General features: G+C 41.4%; 1 protein-coding gene across 1 annotated transcript in view; it reads left to right on the top strand.

The window, feature by feature from the left end:
* Positions 1-15047, top strand: part of HHIPL1 (HHIP like 1) — a 90569-nt gene that overhangs the window by 59321 nt on the left and 16201 nt on the right. The window contains exon 7 of the mRNA XM_043985987.1: positions 12081-12162. Within this exon, the coding sequence (XP_043841922.1) occupies positions 12081-12162 (82 nt within the window). The remainder of the gene's footprint in view (positions 1-12080; positions 12163-15047) is intronic.

Genomic DNA, 15047 nt, shown 5'->3' with positions numbered 1-15047 from the left:
AGGTTAATAATTTAGATTAAACTTAAGTGTGTCATGTACTTGTTTTTTGTTTTTTTGTTTTGTTTTTGAGAACTGGTTTTTCATTTCCCAGCACACCCTTGGAAAGGAGTGAGGTTCCAACTATTGTTAGTCAATAGGGTTGAAATTTGAGGACCCAGGTTGGGATTGTATAGGGACATGGCCCCATAAATATGTAGGTATTATATTCCTCATGCCCAAACTGATGTCATTGGACCCTGAAAGAGAGTGGGAAAGAGTTTGGGTCCAAGAAAATTAGTAGGCAGGGCTCCCCCTGCCAAATTGGAAAGTAGATAAGGGTTTGTTTGTTTTTTTCTCTGCCTCTCTCTGCATGTCTAACTTTCCTTGTAGTTGGTGGGTGACCTCATGCAACCCATGGCCCCACAAATGTAATGTTCTTCCCTTCCTCCCCCAGCTAACCCTCCTTAGGATGGTTCTCCTGCCCGAATTCTCTCCTTGCCCCAACTCTCCTCCATGAGGTATACAGTTCTCTGTCCCATTGCTTCAGTACCCTGTTCTCAGAGAGAGATTCTTGCCCAAGTTTGCATTTTAATAGGGGACCCTTGGAGATGCCTGGCTTTTACTTAAATGGATGATCCCCTAATGGTAGATTTTGTTGTACCATGGTATGCTAGAAAAGAAATTATGTGGCAAGATGATTTTCTAGCACCGCTCTCCCCCCCCTAATAATTTCAGAAAGGCAGCGACTAACTCTGTGTATGCAGCATGCCATAGAATGCCAGGACTGGTCATCTAATCCAGTCTTCTCAGTTTACATTTGAGGAAACTGAGGCCCAGAGATGTGAAGTGATTTGCCTCAGGTAAGGCAAGTTAGTAGCAATGCAGTTGCTAGTTTTGCTGTCTCCTAGCCCCACTACACTGTTATTAGGGGATGGGGATGCAGAAGGTTTGGCCACTAGAAATTAAGATCCTTAAAAATAAGATCAAGTAACTTTCAGTTGAGAAGAATCTCTCCTCTAGAGTTAGTGAGGCTTTAGTTTGGAAAAACATATAACAAAGGAGTGGGGGAAGGTAGGAGTCTGTGAGCTCACCGAGCTGGCCCGGGCCTCTGGTCTTTGTTTCCACTAGGAGAGCCATTCACCAACAGTCAGGGATTGTCATGGGACAAAGCCCCTTTGGGCCATTCAAAGCTGCTGAGGATGCTTGGCCAGGTTGCCAGGCAACCCCATGCACCCCTGTGGTGATCTCTGCGTCCCCATTCCCCACCCCAGCTCAGAGCTTGATGCCAAGAAATCTCTGCAAGTTCAGTCCTTCAAAGCTTTTTATTTTCCGCTGACAGTTTTACAGGTTCTTTGGGTCCCATTCCAACTGAGCCAGGTGAAGATGGGCAACTAATTTCATTATGTATTTTCCAAAGGGGCAGGGCATCCATCCCCTGGTCCCCAGACCACTCCAGTGCCAGAAAATGCTCTGAGAAGTGCCCCACTTGGAATTAACATGCCTGTGGCTAATGGGAAGTTTTCATGGTATTTGAAATTCTTTGTTTTCCATGAGGATTAGAGGGTTAATTTATTCTGCACCTCAGCCCTGTGAGGATGGTTGTGAGGATCAAATGAGATAAAATATGCAAAGCGCTTTGAAACCTTAAAAAAATTGTATACATACTAGCTTTTATGATGATTAATGTTTATAATAGTAATAAAAATAATGGTTTAGTGGGTCTGAATTTGATTAATTACAAGTTTTCCCCTGCCCCCTTATAGAATCATTTTCCATATTCATCCATTGGGTTTTCTCTGCTCTCCATCTCCCTTTCCCTTTCCCTCTCCCTCTTCTCCTCCCCCTCTCCTCTCCTTTTCCAGATCACACAATGTTAAAGCTCCGAGGGATTTTAGAATCACAATTGTAGAATGTTAGAGCTGGAAAAGACTTAAAAAGTATAGAATCACAGAACGTCAGAATTGCAAGGAGCTTTAAAAGCCTCTTCTTTTACAAATGTGGAAACTGAGACCTCAAGAGCTTAAGTTGGAGTTAAGGAAGAGGGCGAGGTGGTGACTTGGTGTCCAAAAAGCTGGGTTTAAGTCACACCTGTGCCATTTATAAACTATGACCTTAGACTTGTCCTTTTTCTTCTTTGCACTTCCATTTCTTCATCTGGAGGATGAACGTGTTAGGCAAGATGATTTTTAATGTCCTCCCCAATGTTCGGTGATTCAGTGTCATTCATTCTCCAAAGTCACATAGACAAGTGGCGTAGCCCTGTAAGACTTGAACCTATGCTTCTATGTTCAAGTAAAGGGTTCTTTCCATTGTATCAGGGATTCACAAAGGTTGGGTATGTCATGAAAGCTAAAATGATAGACATAAATGTAGTGGAAAAAAGCTCTTGATATAAATTGAAAACATCTGGGCTTAGCTCTGGCTTGGTTCATTGCTACTTGTATGATCTTGGGTAAGTTCCTTAGACTTTCCAGGCCTCAGTTTCCTCCTTTGTAAAAATGAGGAGGTTGGTCTTAATCGAGGGTTCTTAACCTGTGGGGTCCATAAATTTGTGGTTTAAAAATATTTTTATCATTATTTCAATATAATTGGTTTCCGAGGGCAGCTAGATGGCGCAGTGGATAGAGCACCAGCCCTAGATTCAGGAGTACCTGAGTTCAAATCCGACCTCAGACACTTGACACTAGCTGTGTGACCTTGGGCAAGTCACTTAACCCCAATTGCCTCACCAAAAAAAAAAAATATATATATATATATATATATAATTGGTTTCCTTTGTTATTCTATGTGTTTTATTTTATGCATTTAAAAAACATTATTCTGAGAAGCAGTTTATTCATGGGCTCCAGCCAGACTGCCAAAGGGGTCTATGACACAAAAATGATTTAATAACAAACAAACAAACTCTGTTAGATCTCAACAGCCCTTCAACTCTAAAGTCTTCTGATCCTAAGATTTTTTTAAAATTTTAACATTTTTATTAAAGTTTTGAGCTCCAAATTCTACCCCTCTGTCCCTCCTCCCTTCCCCCCCCTTGAGATGGTAAGCAATCAGATATAGGTTATACATATGTAATTATGTAAAGCGTTTTGATACTAGTCATTATGTACAAGAAGACTTGAATAAAAGAAAAAACTGAAAGTGAAAAATTGCATGCTTCAGTCTGTATTCAAACAATATCCGTTCTTTCTTTGGAGGCAGATAGTATACTTCATCATTAGTCTTTTGGGATTATTTTAGATCATTGTATTACTGAGAAGAGCTAAGTCATTCACAGCTGATTATCATACAATATTGCTGTTACAGTATACAACATTCTCTTGGTTCTGTTCACTTCACTTTGAATCAGTTCATGTATATTAAATTTCATTTTATTTTCAGATCTGCATTCTCTCTCACTACCACCACTAATTGAGAAAGCAAAATAAAATTAAGTTAAAACTCTCTTACAAACATGTTTGACATGTATAGTCAAAAAATAAATTCCTACATTAGCCATGTCAAAAAAAGGTATCAATCTATACTCTGAATCCATCACTTCTTTTTGAGGAAGTGGATAGTCATGTTTTCTCATGGGTCCTCTGCAATCATGGTTGGTTATTTCATTGATCAGAGTTACCAAATCTCTCAAAGGTGATTATCTTTACCATATTGTTATTATTGTAAAGCTTATTCTTCTGGTTCTGCTCACTTCACTCTGCATCAATTCCTACAAGTCTTCCCAGATTTCTTTGAAACTATCCCCTTCATCATTTCTCAAAACACAATAGTGTTCCATCACATTCACATACCATAATCTGTTCAGCCATTTCCCCAATTGATGGGCACCCTTTCAGCTACCATTTCTTTACCATCATAAAAAGAATTGCTATAAATATTTTATATGTATCTTTTTTTCTCTTTATGTGTCTTTTTCCTTTCTGTATCTCTTTTTTTTCTTTGATCCTTTTGGGTTCTAAACCTACTAGTGGTATCACTGAGTCAAAGAGTAGTTTGGTTGATCCTACAATACTGAGACTTCTTGCTCAGGTAGGTACATCCAGAAGATTCTGCAATAGCTTGTGTGGCCTTGGAAAGTTGGGGGAGTCCATATTAGATGAATCCTTTAATATTATTAAAAATCAATCCCTCTTCTTTCTATAGTGTTTTCTTTGACAATTTCCTGAAATATATCGTCCATATTTTAAAAGAAAAAATTCTAGGATGTTGGTAATCCTGAAATTTTTGCATCATAATCTGTCTTCCACACTTTGTTCTATTGTTTTCCAGTAGCGTGAACAATCCAATGTATTTTATTTTGTTTTACACTATATCCAGTTGTTTTTTATTGTCTACCATTTATTTACCTCTATACTAAGTTTAGTGTTTTTCACTTCTGGGGACTTTTAGTATTTTTTAATCTCATTTTCCATTTTCTTCATTAGCTCTTTTCATGCCTTGAATTCTTCCTTGATTTCCTTGTCTTATCAAAAACTTCTTTAAATTCTCCTTTTATTTGGTCTTGTGGTTTGCTTAACATCACCAAATATTGCTTATTTTCTTTGATTATGACATTTATTCACCTAAAGCCATTTCTCAGTATATCATCTTACATGGTTTCTTTTTCAATCTCCATTTGTTCCTGGAACATAAAGCTATTCAATTGTTCTACATTTTTAAAAAATTGCTTCAGCCCTCATTTGATTTCTCATCTTATAGTTAGTTTTTGTTTTCCTGTGTGTTTTTAAAGCTGTGTTTCTTCTCTTTGTGATAACTCTCTCTGTCTCTGTCTCTGTCTCTGTCTCTCTGTATGTGTTTTGGTGGGTGTGTTAAAAACCTGGCCTTTGTCAATTTGCTCCCTTCCCCAGGGTTCTATAGACTTTTCTTTCTTTAAAAAAAATTAATATTTTATTGTTTCCAATTGTATGCAAAACCAATTTAAAACATTCATTTCTTAAAAATTTTGAGTTACAAATTCTCTCCCTCCTCTCCCCCCTCTCTGAAACAGCAAGCAATTTGATAGAGGTTTCAATATCATTTTCATATCACTTTCTTATCTGTTATTTCATTTGTTCTTCATAAAAACACTGTAAGGGGTACAGAGAAGACATTATTTATCTCCATTTTAGAGGTGAGGAAGTCAAGGCCCAGAGAAATGAAATGACCTGCCCAAGGTGATATATCTAGTAAAGAGTAGAGAAAAACATGGTAAGAAAACTGGTGGAACTGCTGCTAAATAAAGTATATGTAGAACAATAAATATGATTACAATAATAATAGTAGATAAAAGGTCTTATGAGCTCAGAACAATTTTGGTCTTAGAGGACACTTAAGGAAATATTTGCTTTAGGTAGAGAAGTGAGCCAGGTAAGGTAAGCATTTTTAAGCACCTATTTTGAGCCAGGTACTTTTCTAAGCTCTGGGAATACAAAGACAAGCCAAAAGAAAGATAGGCCCTACCCTCTAGGAGCTTCTATTTGAATGAGGGAAGAGAACACATAAAAGGGAGCTGGAAAGGAATGGGGGAGAACACCAGGTGCCCAAGCAGAGGCATGGAGGCAAAGTCCGCAAAGTCCAAAATAACCAAGAAAGGAATGAAGCATGGTCAAAATGGTGGCCCTGAGAGGCGGGCCTTCAAGACAATGATTGAAAAAAAACAAAAGACATCAATGGAGGAAGAGGACCAACATGGTGGAAAGTTTTTTCTGGGTGAGAAGGAGCCGCAGGCACTGAGAGGAGTTCCAGGGTGACAGGACAGTTGGGTAATTGTGGTGATGTCCTTAGAGTCAGAAGCCCAGCTGAGAGGGGAATCAAGCCAAGTGGTGGGCCCGGTCCCCAGATTAGAGACCTGGAGAGTAACTGCAGCGATTGGATGGAACCCTCCCAGTTCTCTAGGTGCAGGGTCGCGGTGGGGGGTGGGGTGGGGGTGGGGGAGTTGAGTGTGGCCTTCACTGTCAGATAAAGATCCCTTTGTCCTCTGGTTTTGTTGAACACTTTTTTTTTCCTAAGGAGGTTTCACTCGGTGGGGGTTAGATATGGAGTTTGTGTATATGAAAGGGAGGGTAAGAGATAGGGATACCTGGGAATAACTAGTATAAAAAACAAAAGACATCAATTAAGCAACTAAAAAAGAAAAACTCCTCTTGATGTCCCCCTCAGGGACTGTGTTTAAAATGTAAACAAGGCAGACAGTGAAAATATTCGTGAAGGAGACTTGTAGTGCCTATTCTCTCCTTTTTCCCTCATCCCTCTCCCCCTCCCTCCTACATACCCAACCCCAGCTCCGCGGTGCATTCATATTAGTTTCTAGCTGCCTGGACTGTGAACTGTGATCCTCCATGGGGTTCCTGGCTCCCTGAGGCAGAGAAACAGGCAATTTGGCAAACTGGTTCCATCTAGTAGTGCTGGACACTTAGAATGTGTTCAGTCAACATTTGTTTGATTATATGTATAGCAACCAACCAAGATTTTTTTGGGGGGGGAAAGTGGGCCGGTGGGCCCGATTTCTCCCTGAGAAAATTTGCCATTCCTGTTATACAGGTGGTATTCCAGAAAGATCACAGAAGCCCTGAGACCTGGACTCTAGTTGCACTGCCATTTTATTTCTCATGTACAAAATGAGGATAATAATTTCTGGCTGGTTGCCCTGAGATAATTTTAACCTCTGCTGAATTTCTGCTAATGAGTATATTTGAGGATATGAAAGTATTAGTTTTTTTCAAGACCTACCTCACGTCCCAGCTCTTCAGGTAACCTACCCTTTTTGACTGGCTTCCTTGTCCTATTCTAGTCCATTCTCCAGTAAGCTAGCAAAATGATTTTCCTAAAGCAAAGTCTGACTATGTCACCTTCCTGCTCAGTAAACCCCAGTGTTTTCAAGTTATTTCTACAATCAAATAAGAAATCATCTCTTTGTCTTTTTTTTTTTTTTTTGGTGGGGCAATGAGGGCTAAGTGACTTGCCCAGGTCACACAGCTAATAAGTGTCAAGTGTCTGAGTCTGGATTTGAACTCAGGTCCTCCTGAATCCAGGACTGGTGCTTTATCCACTGTGGCACCTAGCTGCCCTCTCTGTCTTTTAAACCCTTTCATAACCTGGATCTTCCTACCTTTCTGGTCTTCTTATATCCTACTCCCTTCTATCTACTCTGTGACCCAGTGACATTGGCCTCCTTGCAGGACTCCAAGCATTTTTACTGATTGTCCCTCATACCTGCAATGCCCATTCTCCTCATCTCCATCTCAAGGCTTCCTTGGATTTTTTCCCCCCAGGTCTCATCTAAAATCCCACCTTCTTCAAAAAATGTTTCTTAATCCCCTTTTAATGCTAATACCTTCCAGGGGTTTGCTGGTAAATGTTTAATGTCAGGCTTGTGGTGGTGGTATTGCATCTATAACACACTTTTATGTTTAGTATACATCATTAACATTTTCTTCATCACTTTATTAGGTTCAGACAATCAACAAGACAATAAATCAAATCCTGAATTGTAGTGTTTGTCAGTTTCTAATCGGTAAATGCTCACAATGGAAATTTAACAACCGGCTTTCCTGAGCTTCCCTTCCCCCCTTCTTTCTGAGATTGCCCCCAGTTTATCCTGTCTATATCTCATTTGTTTATAGTCATTTGTATGTCATCTCCCCTACTACATTGTGAACTCCTTGTGGGGTAGGGAATGGGTTTTGCCTTTCTTTGTATTCACAGACCTTAGAAAGATGTTAGATGTTAGGCTGGGAAATATAAATTCTTACCTTCAGGAGGTGGGAAGTGGAGACAAAACCAAGAGGCCTAAGTTTTCTGGAGGACACCTCTATCTCCCTGAGCTAGGGGACCCCTCCTTCCCCTTGAAATTTTGTCCTTCCTGGATTCTCCAGCTCTTCTGAGGAGACTGGGCAGTAGAACTTTATATGGGGGCTACTTTGTGAGGTGAGATGGGGCAGGCAGAGCAAAAAAAAAAAAAAAAAGAAGAAGAAAGGGAGACAGCTTCGGAGCCCCACCTGCAGGGCTGTGCCTTTTGGGTGATGTCTCTTCCTTCTTGATCCTGGAGATTTTTTATTCTCCTGGAAACTTTACTTTCCCAAACTACTAAACTTTTTTCTGGGGTGGGAATTGGGTGAACTTGGGGACTGGGTGTACCTGGAAGAATGGACAAACCTCTTCCTTTATGAGCTGCTTGGCCTTAGTCACAAGATCAAGGGCCTTTGCTCTGGAAGGATGGTGCTTCTGTGCCCCCAATGGAGTCCATATTTTAGCAGCCTGACTGAAAGAACATTGCATCCCAAGTCAGGAAGATTAGGTTCTAGTCCCTGCTCTTATACCAACCTTCAGTGTTTCTTTTGTCACCTACTTCAACCAGTTTTTTTAAATCAATAAAAATTAATTTTAAAAATAAAAGCTAGAGGGTAGCTAGGTGGCGCAGTGGATAAAGCACCGGCCCTGGATTCAGGAGGACCTGAGTTTAAATCCAGCCTCAGACACTTGACACTTACTAGCTGTGTGACCCTGGGCAAGTCACTTAACCCTCATTGTCCCACTTTAAAAAGTAATAATAATAAATAAATAAAAGCTAGATGTCCAAAAGAAATGTAGAAAAGATGTTAATTACAATCATTTATGTAGATAGTTTCTCTTTATGTCTCTTTAGCAAATAACTAGTACACATTTTCTTGACTTTATGAACCCATCTCAAGAAATTGTCATTTATTACTTTGTTTGGGGGAAATTTTCAACTAGTTTCAAATCAGCCCATGTCACTGTCTAGTTCACATTCCTGCAGGATAACAGGAAAGACTGTCAAATGTTTGACTGGTCTCTGTATCTTATGTCTGAAAGTCTTCTTTTGCTCTGTCGGTCTAGCTGTTCTGTCTGGAAGGAAAATGTAGTTAGTCTGGTATGACCTGTTCTTGATAAAGCTGTGCTGACTCTCAGTGATTACTGCTTTCCTTTCTAGATGTTGACAAACCATCCCTTTAATAATCCATTCTAGGGGCGGCTAGGTGGCGTAGTGGATAAAGCACCAGCCCTGGATTCAGGAGTACCTGAGTTCAAATCTGGCCTCAGACATTTGACGCTTACTAGCTGTGTGACCCTGGGCAAGTCACTTAACCCCCATTGCCCTGCCAAAAAACAAAACAAACAAACAAAAAAATAGTACATTCTAGCATTTTGCCAGGCTTAGTTGTGCTTACTGGCCTACAGATTCCAGGCTCCATTCTCTTTCTTTTTTGTGTGAAAAACAGAACAATATTTGCCCCTTTTAAATCCTGTAGCATCTTTCCTATTCTGCAGGATCTTTGAAAGACCAACAGTGGTCACTCAGTAATCCCATCCACAAAGTCTTTCAGCTCCCTGTCATTTGGGGCCTAACAGCTTGAACTCTCCAAGGGCAATTAGATGCTCTCTTATTATTTCCTTAATTACCTTGCCTTTCAACTCTCTATTTGCTGATTTTGCTTTGTCTTCTCTATTCCAAAGATATTTTATCCTGGCAGAGAGAAGAAAGGGGGGGGGGGAAGAGCAGTCCTATGTGTCCTCCATTATCGGCCCATCTTCCCTAAGCAGCATTTCCATCCCTTATGTGATCCTCGTCTTTTCCCCAGAATAGCTACAAAAGCCCTTTTTGTTGTCCTTAGCATTCTTCGCCAGACTCGACTCATCCTGCGCTTTTAGGCCTTCTCATTCTTTTTCTATCTGTCCCACAGGTCCTTGCTTAGAATAACTGCTCGATGAATATTCAGTTTGACAGGTTGGTCATCTACCACTGTGCTCAGAATCACAGAATTGTCAAGGCTGGAAGGGAGCTTAGAGATCACTGAGTTTAACCCCCTCATTTTACAGATGGAGAAACTGAGATCCCAAGAAATATAGTGAGCCACCCAAAGCTGCTCAACTAATACATGACAGAGCTGGGACTTTTTGTTTTGTTTTTGTTTTTTGTGGGGTAATGAGGGTTAAGTGACTTGCCCAGGGTCACACAGCTAGTAAGTGTGTCAAGTGTCTGAGGCCGGATTTGAACTCAGGTCTTCCTGAATCCAGGGCCGGTGCTCTATCCCTCAACACCTAGCTGCCCCCAGAGCTGGGACTTTTAACCCAAATCTCATTCCAAATTCAGTTCTCTTTCACTGCTCACTGGCCAGCTCACTAACCACCCACCAGGTGGGCAGAATGCTATGATAAGTAAGGCTCCAGGCCTTCAGTTATCATAATTGAGGCTTATTGGGCAGCAGGACAGATACTAGTGGGCATAACTGGGGCTATAGGGGATGATGGGTGAACTCAGCAGGCAGGAGGAGGAGGTTCAGATAAGTGGGTGGCCACTGTCAGACATGGCAGTGGTCAACAGCTGAATGTACCACCAACAGGGAGGCAGAGTATTATTTCTAGGGAGTCTGGTAGCATATTGATAGTAGGCACATGGGCAGCAGGTCTTAAAACCCAGCATCATAGGCAAGAATCTACTTCTTAGAGTAAGTTTCCTATTATTGGAAGTCTTCAAGCAGACTAGATGACTGACTACTTGTTAGAGTTTTTTTTGTTTTTTTTTTGGGTGAGGCAATTGGGGTTAAGTGACTTGCCCAGGGTCACACAGCTAATAAGTGTTAAGTGTCTGAGGCCGGATTTGAACTCAGGTACTCCTGAATCCAGGGCCGGTGCTCTATCCACTGCGCCACCTAGCTGCCCCTAGAGTTTTTTTTAGAAGGGATTCATGCTTATTTCAATTCAACAACAAACATTTATTATCTATCTGCTATGAATAAGTTACAGAAATGATAATATTAAAGGGATCTTAAAATATCACCATCTCTACCTTCAATAAATTTACAACCTACCTAACATATAGGTTGTAACCAAACCTATAGGGGAGACAAAAAATGTACACAAATAAATGATACAGATTGGAGTGCGGTTAAATACAAAGAAGAGGTCCTGCAAAGAGACAGTTTTCTATAGGAACAAAAGGACCAAATTTTTATAAGAAATTTGAGGAGAGAGGAAAAAAAAATTACATTCATTGAGTGGCTTGGGGGAGGGAAGAAGTGGTCAGAGAAAGCTTACTGGAAGAAGTAACAACCAAATTCAGCCTTGAAAAAAGGAAGGAATTTGAATAGGCAGAGATAGAGGAAGGAAGGTCCATTCTAGGCCTGGGGGAATGATTTAAACAAAGATTGACAGAATGGGGAGGACTGGACAGAGGGCAGACTACATGAGCTGGAATATAGGGTCCAGGAAGGGGAACAGTATGACATAAGGTTAATAGATTGAAGCCAGATCATAGCAGAATCCTAGGATTTAGAGGCAGAAGGGACATTAGAGATACAGCCTTCACATTTCTACAGATGAGTAAATTGAGACCCAGAGGATTAAAGTGACTTGTTCAAGGTTATACAGAGCTGGGATCCAAACCCCGGTCCTTTGATTCCAAATCTAGTGCTTTGTTCCCGCTGTACGGAGCTACCTCTCTCATAAGCTAGGCTAAGGACTTTATACATTATTCAGCAGGCCGTGGGAACTGCTGAAGGCTTTTGAGGAAAATGAGTGATGCGATTAGAGCAGTCGATTAGGAAAATTCTCAGGCTTTAGTGTGAAGGTTGGATTGGTGAGGAAGTGGACTGGAGTCTGGGAGAGGAATGCAATCAATATTTACAATGGAAGACTTGGTTGTACAAGATGACTTTTGTGTGATCCCTTCCAAATATGAGATTCTGTGATAGGGGAGAGGCAAGGCCCAACCAATGGAAAAGATTTACTAGTTTTAACCCAGACAAACTGGGCAGTGACTTAGGCATGGGAGGGATGAGATTAGGGACCCAGATATTGAGAACAGAATAGCAAAGTTGGACTTGGTCATGGGGATAAAGGCAAGAGAAAGGCTATTGGATGTTGTATAAGGTCAGAGCAAAGCAAACTCTGTGATGAGTCTAAGAGCTCTTGACCTTTGGCTTGCCATAAATACTCCCAAACTCAGGCCTAGATTGAGCTCAGTCTGGGATGGGTGGTTAAATGGCTATACCTATAGGATTAGATGGGTAAAGTATGTGCAAGGAAGCAAAAGAGGCAATGTGCAATGGCACAAGGTAACATTTTCACATATTCCCTTGTTTTTTGTTTTGTTTTTCTCAAAGGGGAACTTTACTTCTTATCTACTGGAGTGCCGAGTGCCACTTCTCCAAGTGGAGTCATTTACAAAATGGTTGACACCTCCAGGTAAGGCCTGCTCTAGTTTTTTGTTTTGTTTTGTTTTGTTTTAAGATATACTGTGGGGGCAGCTAGTTGGCGCAGTGGATAGAGCACCGACCCTGGAGTCAGGAAGGAGTACCTGGGTTCAAATCCAGCCTCAGACACTTAACACTTACTAGCTGTGTGACCCTGGGCAAGTCACTTAACCCCAATTGCCTCGCTTTAAAAAAAAAAATAAAGATGTACTGTGCATATCCCTAGCTATGATGCATTTTTCATCAATCACTGGCCCCAAAGTCTTGTCTGAATAGAAAATGAGCACAAACTCTACTCATGTTCCCTAATACCATCCCCTCCCTATCCTGGGCCATGTTCTCTTTAGGACCTTTCAGTATAGCAACCAGCAGAGACCTTAAAGTCACTTAAAATAGATGTGAGAACTGGAATGAGCTTCAGAATCCTAGAATCACAGAGCATCTGGTCTCTAGAGGATCCTTTCAGCCACCTATAAACTCCAGTTTGATAACGAGTCAGCTTTCTTGATGATGGGGAGGAAGTAGCTCCCAACAGATAGCTAGTAACAGCCTGGTGTCTGCACTCACAAGGCATCTCCAATGTGACCACCATTCTGATTCATCAGAAGGACCTCATGGCTGTTACCCATTCTTTGTTGAGTAAACCTAGAGAATGCATTATGGGTAACGTATAGTTCCTGGGGCAAAAGAGGATTCTAACATGAATGGACTTGCTTGCTGCAATTTACAATCTAATCTTCAACTGGATCTGTGATCTAGGATTCCAAAGCTTCCTCTTGTAATGCAGATTGAAACCCATCCTCCTGTGTGGTGATAATGGTGGATTGGATGGCCCCTTTCCTGCTCTGGTGGCCCCTGCTTTATTAAGTACTTAAAGGTAATCAACAAGGGAGAGCTGCAGGAAAATACTAGCCTGTTGGGGGAGAAAAATAAACATACCCCCAAATTAGCACAAGCAGTAAATGAACCAGGAGACCTAATATGGGAGAAATCTCTTTTGCCTGTATGGATCAGGGAAGATTTCATGAAAGAGGCAGCACCATTAGGTTTGAAAGAGACAGGGGAAAGGGTATAGTTTTTCTGAACCCTCAAATGAATCCAGATCTACTGGGAAACACTGCTATAGTGAACAGAATATTTGCTTATTAGTCAGGAGGACTGGGTTTGTCATGGGGATTTGACATTGTTGACATATATGACTGCTCAGTTGTTCAGCTGTTTTTCAGTCACGTTTGACTCTTTGTGACCCCATTTGGGGTTTTCTTGGCAAAGATACTGGAGTGGTTTGGCATTTCCTACTCCAGCTCATTTTGCAAATGAGGAAATGGAGGCAAATAGGGTTAATCGACTTGCCCAGGGTAACATAGCTAGTATCTGAGGTTAGATTTGAACTCAGGAAAATGGTGTCTCCCTGACTTCAGGCCCAGTGTTCTATCAGCTGTGCCATCTAGCTGCCCTATGTAACTGTAGTCAATTTATTTTACTCTCTGAGCTACAGTTTTATCATTTATAAAATAGGAATAATACAAGCATTACCAAGCTCACAACTTGTAAAGAAAGGGCTTTGTATGCCAGATGTACATATACATGTGTTATGTGTGTATCTACACACATTAAATATATATAAAACACATATAATATACATATATATTTATATACATATGCATATGCTATACAGACATATTTTATCATATGCTGCCCAGTAAAGCTGAAGGAAATCACCAAACCTTGCTGACTCGCTCCACAACAAATTAGCTGAATCAGACTGGGCCCTCACTGCAGCCCCGTAACCCTGCTCCTCCTCTCTCATTGATTTCTCATCCCACTCAAAACAACAGCTGTTTTTTTTTAAACCTGTTTTTGATTTTTTACCTTGAGCCTCCAGCATCCCAAGGCATTCTCTCCTTCACCTTTTCTGCTGAAAACCTTGAGTCATACTTTACCCCAAATATTGTGGCTTTTCACCAAGAGCTCCCTCTCCTCTTCTCCCTTCCCGACATCATCCCCCACTCTCTCTCTTCCTTTACTCCAGTCCCTGATGATGAGATAACTTCTGTTTGCCAAGATCAGGTCCTCTATGTAGACTTGATCCCATCCCCCTCCTGTCTTCTCCAGCAGATTGCTCCCATCATTACCCCACCCTCTATATACTCATTCCCTCCCTGCTGCCAACAAACAAACTCATATCTTTCCACCCTTGAAAAACCCTTGCAACATCCTACCATGCTGTTTTGTTCAGCCCTGTCCAATTCTTTAAACTCCATGGACAATAGCCCCCCAATGCTGTCCATGGGGTTTTCTTGGCAAAGATACCAGAGTGTTTTCCATTTCCATCTCCAGAGGAATAAGGCAGAGGTTAACTGACTTGCCCAGGGTCACATAGTTAATAAGTATCTAAGGCTGGATTTGAACTCAGATTTTCTTAACTCCAGGCCTAGAGGTCTGTCTATTGAGCCATCTAGCTGCCTCCTATCATGTTCACCAACTCCCCCCACCCCATATCTTTCCACCTCTTCTCAAAACTCTTTGAAAATGCTTTTAACAATTGGTGCTTCCAATTCCTCTCCTCTAACATTATTCAATTGAAACAGCCCTCTCCAAAGTTACTGATGGTTTTTTAATTGCCAGATCTAATGGGCTCTTCTCAGTTGTCATTCTTGACCTCTCTGTGACTTTTGGCACAGTTTATCGCCTCCTCCTGAATACTCTCTTTTTTCTGAGATCTTTTTCTCTTCTTTCTCCTCTCCCTTCCCTTCCCTTCCCTGCCCTGCCCTTCCCTCCCTGCCCTGCCCTGCCTGCCCTGCCCTGCCCTGCCCTTCCCTTCCCTTCCCTGCCCTGCCCTGCCCCGACCTTCCCTTCCCTTCCCTCCCTGCCCTG

Source organism: Dromiciops gliroides, chromosome 2 (assembly GCF_019393635.1).
Source record: "Dromiciops gliroides isolate mDroGli1 chromosome 2, mDroGli1.pri, whole genome shotgun sequence".
In the NCBI taxonomy this organism is placed as follows: Eukaryota; Metazoa; Chordata; class Mammalia; order Microbiotheria; family Microbiotheriidae; genus Dromiciops; species Dromiciops gliroides.
Note: the sequence above shows the minus strand (reverse complement) of the source record. Positions and strands in the feature narration are given on the sequence as shown.